Raw genomic sequence first — 12,776 nt, 5'->3', positions numbered from 1 at the left:
ACTTTCACTCAGTTGCCGATTGAATTATTTTCATGGGTTACTGAGGAATTTTATTATTTAGTAGTAAGGTGAAAAGCAAGTTTGAGTTTTATGACTTTCTGAATTTTCTAATTATATGCAGTAGAAATTTTTAGTTTATCGTAAAAGTTTCATGCAGCACAGACTCAACCAGCAACAAAAAAGTTAAACAAAAATGTTTTTTGGCAACTTTAAGTTCTTTATGTCCATAAGGTTTTAGTTTTCATTGGCTTTTTTATATTTTTTAAATTCTGAGCTTAGCGGATACGAAAAACACTTTTTCATGCCGGATTCAAATTTAATACCAAAATAAAATTATCACTGCCGACAGAAGAAGCTCCAAGATTTTTAGAATATGGAGTTTAAACAACTTTCTACTCTTTTGAACAGGTTTTTATTGATCCCTTTCAGCAGAAATTTTGCAATAAAACTTTAATTAACTTCAGATGTAACTTAGGTTAGACGTGCTGCTCCTAAATAACTTTACTTGGCGGCCCTTTGTGTTGCCCCGGAAATACATACCGAGTTCTACACTGACATGCTCGTGGACGGATTTTTTTACCTATACGTATCGAGATTAAGGAAGAAGTTTCACATTTGGTGAAGTGCGAGGCATACCCACTGAAAGAGCTAAATGTACTCCACCTTTTTCTTATCTTAACAACTCCAACAGAAATATTTATGCATCACTCCGAACTTATTGATTGCAGTGCAGAACTTTATTTAAAGATCCCGTTGATAATATATGTATAAGAATTAGCGGTGCAGCATTTTTTTGGTATTTGACCGAGCGTGCACAATAATTTTCACGCTGTCTTAGAAATGGAAAGAAATCTATGCACTACTGTGGGAGGAGCGGCAGTCCGAGGTACTATTTTCAATGTAGTCATTCTCATTTTATGCCACTGAAATAATAGTCTATATATTCCTCTGGAAAATGGTATTCAACGACCGCCTCCATATCATTATCGGCCGAAAATCGTCGAAACCATAGGGCTCAGATCCTAAAAACATCTACTACTACATTTACTACTATTATTATTATTATGAGGGGACTTAGCACTGCAATCTTAAAGATTTACTCTGAGCTCATGACGGATGCGCAATACATTCCTCAATAAATTTTAGTAAGTGTCCTATTTTATTAAGTTGTATTTCTTCCTCTGGTAATAAATTTACGAAAGTGTTTGTCCTGCTTATGCCTCAGTGTAAAGCACAGTGCCAGCACATGTTTGGCGGTTTCGTCTTCCTCCCTACATAGCCTGAAAGTTCCATTGGAATATATTCCCAGGTGTGTAAGATGATAATCTACAATTATTTTTATTTAATCCGCCCATTTAATCCATACAATGTCTAAATCGATTTAGGTCAAGGCTGCCTATCGTTGACTACTGTAAACTTGGCAGATTGTTCCAGTATGATCTTCTTTTCATTTCCTCTACTTTCTGAATAAGGCCACGAAATGAATCTAGGCTTATAAAGGGTTCCTGGTTAGTTTATCTGTTATCTCGATCCCAGTAATTCCTGTGTGTCCTGGAACCCATAGGATGCCTATCCGTTTTTGTTAGATTTATGTTTAGCTCCATTTTAGCACCCCACCTTCTAGTAAGTTTTAACCCTCTTAGAGTTCTGCTACATAGAGTCTTTTAGAATTTCCCATATTGGAGATATTAGCGAAATTGCGGTACAAAATATTAAATTTCTTTTTGAGTTAAAATTACCATTCGCATCGTATTGCAGATGGAGGTCTACCCCAGACTACCGTTCATCAGACGTTTGTCTAGTCAGAGTGTGTCCACTTAAAGAACTCAAAAATTTAAAATACAAATTATTTTAATTCACTACCAACATTTTCAACACTTGTTACAAATTTTCATATACGAGTATGCAACACTATTGCACCCACGATACCCACATATGTATGCCATAACGTTCTGCTGGGCTCTTACATACTATGCGTTTACCACATAACTATCAGCTTTACAAGCCAACAATTTGTTGCCACAAGCCAACGCAATAAAGTATCCGCTACGGGTCACAAATTAATTAGTTGCATTCAACATTTGTACTAACCTCGTACTTAGTGCAATGGAAGTTCTGCAGTGCATAATATTTGTAAACATATATGTACATATGAACCGAAGTAAATATGTATTTTGTGTGAGTACACATGCGAAATGTTATTTGCTGTTTTTAAGTATACAAATGTTATTTACTGACATTTGGTGGACTGTTTGGTTCAAGCTGAGCGCGTGCACACAATTTTAATGCATGCAGGATAAATTCTAAAATTTGTTTTTCTAAACGAAGTCAAGCACAGAATACCCACATAAAACACAGTTTTAGCGTAAAGCGGACTCTTAATTAAGCATTCCTATTTTAATTATTTTTAATAACACATATGTATACATTCTGTCAAAAAAATACAGGCGATTATTCAATAAAACACAAAATAATTTTTTAATAATCAAAATTTATTTTGTCGCCTTCAAAATAAGCTCCATTCGAAGCAATACACATATGCCAACTAATCGTTCACCAGTATTTAAAGCACCTTTTAAACGCGTTCGAAGAGGTATTCTTCAGCTCCTTCAGCGAATTCTCCTTAATGGCCTCTATCAACTCAAAGCGGGGTCCCCGGAATGGCAATTTAAGTTTTGGGAAAAGAAAAAAGTCACAGGGGGCTAAATTCGGTGAATACGGTGGTTGTTCGATGATGTTTGTTGAGTTTTTGGTCAAAAAATTGTTCACAGTATGAGCCTTGTGAGACGGTGCGTTATAATGGTCGAAGATCCACGGGTTTTCTTTCCACAAATTGGGCCGTTTCCTACGCACATTCTCTCTCAAACCTCGCGTAACTTCCAAATAATATTCTTTATTTACGTAGACCCGTTTGGAATGGATTCCGAGTGCACAGCTCCATGGTAATCAAAGAAAACGAGTAGCATGACTTTTACTTTTGACCGACTTTGACGTGGTATTTTGGGTTTCGGCTTTATCGGCACCATTCAGCCGTCTGTTGACTGATTTGCATGTCAAACTCATATACCCACGTCTCATCACCTGTTATGATGCGCTGGATAAACGTTGGGCCCGAATTCACTTCCTCAAGCATGTCTTCATCCACCTTCTTCCGATGCATTTTTTGAAAGAAATTCAATTCTCTTGGAACGAGTCGAGCAGCCACCCGCCTCATGCCCAATGGATGGCGTAAAATGTTGCGAATTGATTCGTGAGACACCCTTAGCTTACGAGTTACCTCCCTTAAACATAAATGAGCGTAATTTTTTTTACTTTGTCGACATTTTCATCCCTTGAAGACGTTGAAGGGCGACCAGATCGGGGCAAATCTTCAACGACTTCTCGACTCTCTGCAGAAACCTTATACCACTCGTAGATCCGTGTTTATGTTGTGTTGATAAAGCACACTTGCCATGGACTTTCTGCAACATTTTCAACGATTCGGCGCACGAAATCCCGTTCAAAATACAAAATTTAAGACAAACTCTTTGTTCGATATTTTTATCTACATATAGTGAAAAGCGCAGAGCACACCTGCGGTTGACTGATATAATTAAATGCCAAAAACAGGCTAATTGACAGATCAAGCTAAAACTCTGCAACTCTATAGAGGACAGTTGTTCCAACATTCCAGCAAAAAAATTTAGACATATGTATATGTAACGCGCGCTTTTTAAATAAACAATTCCCGATATATTTTTGACAAAATGTATGTACAAATATACGCTTTTAAGACATGCATACATAGACATTTTCAAGTCAATTACAATTTCCTATTGAACTAATGCTTATATTTGCTTTTAGACATACAATGAAAGTCGTCAGTCTACAGACTTAGCCGCCAACATAAGCTGCCCGCCATATTTCGACTCACTTCTTTGTTGGCCAGCTACACCAGCTGACACAACGGCCAGGCAGCCATGTTTTTCAGAATTCAAAGGCATACATTACTACACAACAGGTAAGTCAATAATGATTCGAATATGAATAAAAAATTATATAATAAAATATTACGGAGATTGTAGTAAAAAACAGGACGTAGCTATTTATAGGTTTTGTCACAAATTCTTTTGTTTTTCTTGAGGGGCAAAGTCTATTTCATGGGTGTTTTGACATAAATATACACGGTAGAGGCTTTGCCAAATGTTACAGTGAATTCAAGTTCACTCGAGAATCGCATTAAAATTATAAAAATCCGCTAAGATAATTTTGTTGTTGAGAAGCTGTTGCCAAGCTCAAAGTGTCACTGTTTGGCGCGCTTTGTGGTCTGGAGGCGTGATAATGTCAGTTTTTTTCGAAAATTTGGCAGGAGATACGTTATGGTCAATAGAGCTGTTGGCTCGTTATTGATCATGAGGGTATTACTGAAATATGGTTTCAATTAGATGGTGCACAGTGAGGAGTGTTTAACACATTTTCTTCAGAAATGGCTACGGGAACCAATTTTAATAATTCTTTTTCCTAAATGCTCGTAAATGATTATGGAAGAGGTTGTCTAGACCCGAATTTTTTTTATTATATCATAACACGCCCTTGAGTAATTTTATTAAAAAAAAATAGAAAAACTTTAAAACACAATATATATCGCAGCAATTACGTAAATTTCCAACCCCTCTTAAGAGGTGAAATCCTCCACTAACTACCTAAAAACTATTTTTTTTTTCCAAGACAAACGTAGATTATTCACCGGAATTTTTTCAAACAATTTAAATACACAATTTTGGGATTGCTGAATCTGAGTTCTTTGTCCGTTTATCCTTGCAGAATCAAGTCAAAGGTCAGTTCAAGGCCATTCCTAGAGTATTCACCAGAAAAAATGCAATTAGTTTCTTCTAATTGACAATCAGCCGGCTACTTTTTCTGTTTATCAGTCACAAAAATACGCCGAAAAACAGCTACAGTTTATAAATATGATGCGTAGATATGAGATAATATGACGACTATCAAATATGATATTTTCTTCCTGCTCATTTTCCTTATAATAGCTTCGTCTGCAGCGAAAGTTCATATACGAGGTGTGTTCAAAAAATAAGGTGAATTTTCATTTTTCTCAAAAAATATCTATTTATTCATCAATTTTTATTTTATCTCCTTCAAAGTAGCCCCTCAAATATATGTAGTACACTTGTGCAAGCATTTTTTTCCTATCTGCGAAGCAGTTCTGATGTGCACTTTTTGGTATGGTCTTGAGCTTTCTCAGCGATTCGCTTTTTGTCTCCTCATTCGTCGCAAAACGCCGTTCTTTCATGGTTCTCTTCGGGCATTTTTTTCGTATTGCTTCACACAAACGGCGCATAACGTCAAGGTTATACTCCTTATTTACCATACAACCTTGTGGTAAGAATTCCGGATGCACTACGCCATGGTATTCGAAGCAAAACCTTGACATTTGATCGAACTTGGCGTGCTTTTCTTGTTCTTGGCTCTCCTGGACTCTTCCATTAGGATGATTGGGCCTTGTTTTCGATGTCATAACCATATACCCTTGATTCGTCACCAGTTATGACCCTTTTAAGTGAATCTGAGTCATCGTAGATGTCATTCAACAATTCCTGAGCGATGCTCATGCGACATTGTTTTTTATTGAAATTAAGTAATTTTGGAACGAACTTCGCTGCCACATGCTTCTTGCCCAAAATTTCCGAAAAAATTGCAAGGCATAAGCCAACCGATCAGTGTTTGCGCTTGTTTATTACGCTATTACACTTCATATGAAATCTATTACAATTTCCAATTCTAAGAGGAAACAGGAAAAAAATTGTTCATGTTTTAAATTACAATTTCAGCCAAATTTTGAAAAAAATGTTTTATAAAAGACGTATTGGGAAACCTTCTTTATCCATCGCTGCTTATGTAAGTCCCATTGTTAACGAGAGAGGGCGAGCAGCAGCCATAAAAGGAAACATGATGTATACTAAAAGGACATATGTATGGAGATATTTTTGTTTCATTCGCCCTTTTGACAATAATTTCTCCTCTACTGCACATCGTCAATTTTGAGTATGTATAACAACACGATACAAACGTTGCAACTTGCAACGTGCGCATTGGCAATAAAGGCTTAAAATATTAAACTATCTATTACTTTCTATTACTTTGTTGATCATCGCTTTAGTACGCTGCTGCGAATGGTTCTGGCAACACTGCAACCGATATGCCAATATGCCGACATCCTCAGCAACTTCTATAATTGTGATTCGACGATTCTCCATAACAATTGTCTTCACTTTCCCAACATTTTCATCGGTTGTTGATGTTCTGGAACGTCCAGAGCAAGCATCGTCATTCACATCTTCTCGATCTTCTGTGAAAAGCTTGTACCACGTGTAAACATTTTTTTGGCTCAGAGTACTCTCACCGTATGCCACTCTCAACATTTCAAGTGTTTTTAAAAGTCGAATGTACGTAGCCCGCGAAATTCGAAAATTCACCTTATTTCTTGAACACACCTTGTATCGTACTATTACTCAATGCGTTGTTAGAGCTCTGATTTGTATATCACCTTTTCCGAGGGTACAATATAAGTACTAATATTATTTTTTGGCCCCATTTGACCTGTTTGGTTCTATGTAATTTGCAGTCGCTTCTCTCAACCAGTGCTATAAAGCTTAGCAAACCACAAAGATAGATAAGGTATCTGCATTTCAGCAAGCTATATAGGAGCTTTTCTATATTGCACAATTACTTTAATAATGTCATAATCCAAAAAAAAAAGAAATATTTTTTAGATAAGTATGCAGAAATGACCACAAGCATGGCTATATCTATTAGCAGTATCTGTTTTTCTTGTTATAAGAATTGTTTTTTCTCAATTTATTTTTATTGGAATATGACACTCTTTCAGTATATCAGTGATATGACTCCACGCTTCTCAACCATCATAACCATTCATGTTGACAGTGGAGCGGTAAGCAGCACATCTACAAGCACACATTCAGAAAGCAGGGCCACGCTTCTTGCCTTGAACGCATACGAAGTTAACTCAAAGCTGAAGTAGAACTGCCTTCAACTTATGGGTAGCTGGTGACATTGGTGGCCTCCCTACGGAACGGCTAGCACAAGCATACACTTACAGTACATATTATCGCTCTTAGTCGGAGCATAGGCAGAAACAAAGGCCCTCCGATGATTTTTGTCAACCTCTATATGTATTTATTTAGGTCTAATTTCATTTCAGATGGCGTTGGAAGAGCTCTCATTTAGGATTGTGTGCATCCAAATTGGTCGTGAGTGCCCTCTGCGCCGACTTCCTTGTGGGTTCCATTCAAAAGTCATTTTGGCAACATTGTTCGCTTCTCTACGGAGAATATGTCCAAACCAGTTCCACTTCGTCTTTCGCTTTGTACCAGATCGTATTTTAATTTTCAAATTGATTAGTCAGCTATCAGTGAGCAAAAGGTCAGTATTGGAAACTGCTCTTGGGAAAAAAATACGGCATACAAGTGTTGAAGTGTAAGAAGTATATTACAGTAGATGAACTCTGTTTACCGTGGCTAGTAGACTTACTCCCTGCTCCTTAGGCTGAACTGATGCAATGTACTACCGGTAGAATAACCAGTCTGTTGTTGCTCAACGTAGTGTAGGACTACAAGAGTAGTATCTGGTTAAACCTCTGACAACTCTAGGCAATAGCAACTCGTGGAATTCGCTTAGATTTTTAGATTTAATTATAAGGGAACTCCACTCTGACAACATGAAATTTATTTCTTTGTTCTTTCAAGGTTAAATTACGAATTGCGATATCAGTACGTCAATTTGTGGTGCTAGTTAGAGTCGTAAAACACTCGCCATATTAGCCAATCAAGCAAGCAACAAAGTAAAAATCCAGCGGGCGTACATACCATATGTATGCACTTTTAATGAAATTTCTCTTGATAAGCGCCTGAAGTTACTAATATCTGTAATAAATAAATTTGTATGTGTCAACGAATATGTCTGAGATTAGTGCATTTTTCTGAATGAAACTTAAGCTGGGCATACTTACCAGTATGTTAAATGTTGGCATACTAATTAATTCATTGAAAGCACCTGGGATGGTTAACAGTCCGTTAGTTGTACGATCTATAAATATTTGCAAAACAACACGATTTCAATCGTTGCAATCAAATGCTCGCGCATAGATAGTAACAGTGAAATGAAGGTATATCCATTTAAAATTTACTGCTGCCTACAGAAATATAATTTCACAAATAGAAACCGTTTTTTTATAAGTTTAATACACTTACATACATACAGTATGTATATATATATATATATATATACATATATATTATATATATTATATATAACACCTTTCTCGGTGTTTGGTCGAGCTCCTCCTCCTATTTGTGGTGTGCGTCTTGATGTTGTTCCACAAATGGAGGGACCTACAGTTTCAAGCCGACTCCGAGCGGCAGATATTTTTTTGTTTTTTTATGAGGACCTTTTTCATGGCAGAAATACACTCAAAGGTTTGCCATTACCTGCCGAGGGGTGATCGCTATTAGAAAAAACTTTTCCTTCATTTTGGTCTTTCACCGAAAGTCGAACCTACGTTCTCTCTGAAAATTCTGAATGATAGTCTCGCACCAACCCTTTCGGCTACGGCGGCAGCCGACACTATGTATATACGTGAAAGTATCATACAATAGAAACAAATATGTTCATGAAAGTTTTCTTTTTGTTTTTGAAAGCTTGGGATCGTTGGCCTGCATAAACCTCATCTTAGACGCATCTCTTCACTTGCAAAGGGAATCATAACCTTATCTAATAATCTCACATAGTCTACCGCTCACATTTTAGCTTTTATCCAATATACTGGGCCTGCTCTTCCTTCCGACGAGCGTCTGCACACCAATATTAGTTTGTCACCGTGCTTTACTGTTTTTTTTCGTATATCTGGGATCAAATGGTCTACTTGTGGATCGTCGAACATATTGCGTTCGGGGTTTAAGAAGTGTTTCTTTGCAAATAGAAGCTTTTCTTTTTTGTTCTGTAAACTTAACAACGACACTCTTTTGGGTGTTTAATAGCAACCCATACCGGTTTCTACCAACCCATATCGAACTGTCCGACTTGTAACTAACAAATTGAGCTCAGTTTGATGACAAAAAAGGCTTAATTTTGCTATAACGTATGTGATTTCTGTGTACTATCCCCAGAATTTTACATTTTGTTCCTCGAGTTGAAGCTTTTGGTAAGTTATGAAAAGCAGTTTCTATTTGATACATTATCTTTTTCCTTGTTTTCTTAAATATTTCATTAATTTGACTTTTTCTTCGTACAGCGCTTAGCGCTTCCATTTTACTTATTTTATTCAATACTGAGAAACCTTTACTTAAAATTTAGTTAACGAGTTTTACTTTGAAGAGCAACTGAGCGAAATTTACAACCATCCAAGCATAAAACTCATTTGTTTACTCAAGAGTGTCCAAAATAAGATTGAGGCAAAACAGAAGGTGAAATGTAATACAGAACAAAAAACCGTTAATCTCTGATCACATATTGTAAACAATCTTAACAAAAACAATTCGCATATAAGTGTTAAAATGTAAGCCCACTCTTTCTATTATTTTTCCAACAGTATGTGCATATTTTCCTCTTGTAATCTGGTTTGTTGAGTGTAACCACTGATATTTAAAAGGAGCAATTATTATTTTAACTTTATAATTTTTCCAAGAAAATAATTAATCCTTTAAAATTAAGCTACACAGTTTTTTGCTGAAAAATGTTACCTTTTATATTCACGCGCAGAGGTACTACAATTTTGTGCATTTAAGGTAACTTATTTACTGAATTATATGTAAGTGAACTTAGAAATGCACTTATAAGTAAACTAAAGCCAAAAATAAGTTGTTAATTCTTACGTCGGTATTCAGTAAGCAGTCTCTAGTCACAATCAGATACTTTCAGCGGAGAAATTTCATTTCTAGACCAGTTGCTATTCAGCAAGCAGTCTTTTGCCTCGAGTCTCAAAAAGGAGTCCCTATTTTCTCAGTCAATTTTAACCATGTGACAAAAAAGGCATGTGGAGGAAGAGGTAAGATTTTCTTGAATACAATATTTATGAATATGAATAAAAAACAAATCTGTTTATCTTCTAGAAATGGCCGTAGGAAAATGTTGGCCACTTTTTGAATTACCGCAAACCCATTTTTGCTGGAACAATTAGCTTGGGATTTTTGTTTTTTTAATATCCGAAATCATACTGCTAAGACTTTATCCGATAATTAAGTTAGCATGATAACTAAGCTGGAAAATAAGAATTCTATTTCAGCTTCGGCCTAGTTAACAATTCATCCACAGAAAGATACGCCACTAAGTACTTCTGCCATTTTTTTTAGTCCTAAACTTTAATCCTATAAAAATAGACCATACCAAAGCTGCATGGAAAATGCTAATTTCGCTGCATTGAGCTTGACCAGTGTTTCGCGAAATACATTACATTATTACAGTAGCATTAAAATGGTGAAGATTATAATAGCAATGAAAAATGTTTTCCGTTATGGTAACAAATTTGGCATTAAGAGGTAGTGGCACTATTGACTGGACCCATATTATCATAATTGGGCCAGCATCTTTGGTCCCATGAGTAAATGAATCGTTAGAGTTATTAGAATATTAATCGATTGCGGACCTTTTGCACACATGTATTTGTAATAATATATTCTCATAAGCCGCTTATCAAACTATATACTACAAAGTATGAATTTTTCACTATTCATAATTCTTATATTTTTAATGATCAATTATGCTGCGGAAATAATTTGTCAAAAAATTTTATTTCAGGGAATCAGTTAATAATTTTTTTACACTACTTACATATATATGTATACATCATTAACTGGAACAGACTATCACCTGACTATTGGTTTTCACCACCAAATTTGGCGAACTTTTTGTGGCTGTAAGTTACTGAATACCTGAATAACCTGAAATTACAAAAATAGTCTCTAACACAAAATCTCAATATTAGTGACTTGAGACGGGTATAAATTTCGGTATATCAGCATTAATTTAATTAACTGGTTGTTAGCCCGTTGAGTGGTATATTTTCGATTGTACGTACCATATGTGCCTATCTCCATCTAAAGGGAGGAGCCTGGTTTATGTGGTCTAAAAATTGCATCTCTTTGCGATTTTTTTTTTGTTTAAGGAGAAAATTATATAAAAAAACATATAAAAAATTTTTGTACTGGTTCAAATAAGTTGAAAAAAATGTTTAACATAGAAATTAGTAGAGCGCTGCAACGCTGGAGTTTCCAACTGGCGTACAAGATACAGCTCGTAATTATTATCTAAAGCAAAAAATTCAAATGGATTTCTAATTATCATGATTTTTTATTCTAGATGAACTAAGAAAACTGAGAGAAATTCCAAACTCTCAACTTTTTGGAGGTTTTAAAGAAAAAAATGCTTTCTATAAAAAAAAAATCACTTCAACTTGGTATAAAAATAGTGAAAAAATTTTTTTCATCTATTTTGTTAGTTGAAATAGAAGAGAATTTAATATTGAAGGGAACAAGCTATGATTCATTTCAAAAGGTTCATTCGTTTTTTTTCATTCATGTACGCCAATTCAAAGTAATCATAAAAATGAAAAGTCGAGAAAAGAAGATAAAGTTTGTACTATAGCTGTCCGGTCACAGCGTAACTACCTAACGCTCGCCTATCTTTGGCTTTGTATCTACGGAAATATTGAGAATTAGGCTCTGTAACATTGTGTGAATATTCTGAAATATATTAGGAATCGCTTAAAACGACAAAAAAAAAATTGATTTTTTTGACCTTATAAACGAAGCTCCCCCCTAAAGTTGATCCTTTCGCTATAGACGTGATATGTCGATTGTGTGTCGAATGGGTCTGACATATTTTTGCCATAATTTCCTCCGCTATTTTTGATTTTGTTATCGTCCATGAGTATTTTAAGATCTCTGTGTATGTTCTAGTTTTTGGCATACCACGACGCAGCTGATATTGTTCTTAGTATCTTGAATTGTACTCTTACATGATATCGATTAGTAGAACAGTGTAGTGCCCCAAAGCTGAACACCATACACCGATATCGGCGTTATTATGGAATTATATAATAGCACTTTGAAGGATAATTTTCAAATTTATTCGTACCTATTGGCTAGAATGTATATTTTCAAGGAAAGCAGCTATCCAAATATATACTAAGGTACACAACATTGTTTTCTTGCGTTAGATAATTCAAGACAAAACTGTACTTGTGTTTGTCTTCAGCGCACATTTTAGATGTTTCCACCCAGCACTTGCGTTACATAAGCAACTTGCGAAGTACCCTATACCTATCTTCTTCTTAATTGGCGCTATAACCGCTTACGCAATTTTGGCCGAGTTTAACAAGGTGCACCAGTCGTTTCTTTCTAGGGTTCTTCTCCACCTGATCTTTTCAACGCAAAGGAGACCTTCCTCTTCCTCTGCTACCAGCAATTGGCACCGCGTTGCTTCATCGGATATTGTCATCGTTAACGATTCTGCGTCAAACGTTATGACAGGCATGATTAGAGCCTTGTAGAGTGTTAGTTTTGTTCGTTGAGAGAAGACTTTACTACTCATTTGCCTACTTATGCTGGAAACAGTGAACGACGTACGCAGTCCCTTACCGCAGCTCCTAACGAGCACAAAAACTCATGGCGTGAAAACAACTGCGTTCTTTTAGTTACATATTTACACAATGCATCGGTTTGTGTCTGTATGTGTTTGGTTGTATCTACACATTGTTGCCATTGATA

At 35.8% G+C, this 12,776-nt stretch overlaps 1 protein-coding gene across 3 annotated transcripts in view; it reads left to right on the top strand.

The window, feature by feature from the left end:
* Positions 1 to 12,776, top strand: part of LOC128866861 (diuretic hormone receptor) — a 132,973-nt gene that overhangs the window by 100,349 nt on the left and 19,848 nt on the right. For all 3 annotated transcript variants that reach the window (XM_054107878.1, XM_054107879.1, XM_054107877.1), the window contains one exon: positions 3,844 to 4,000. In XM_054107878.1, the coding sequence (XP_053963853.1) occupies positions 3,844 to 4,000 (157 nt within the window). The remainder of the gene's footprint in view (positions 1 to 3,843; positions 4,001 to 12,776) is intronic.

The sequence above is a fragment of the Anastrepha ludens genome, chromosome 6, assembly GCF_028408465.1.
Source record: "Anastrepha ludens isolate Willacy chromosome 6, idAnaLude1.1, whole genome shotgun sequence".
Lineage (NCBI taxonomy): Eukaryota > Metazoa > Arthropoda > Insecta > Diptera > Tephritidae > Anastrepha > Anastrepha ludens.
The sequence above is the reverse complement of the archived record's forward strand: the minus strand, read 5'-3'. Positions and strand labels throughout refer to the sequence as shown.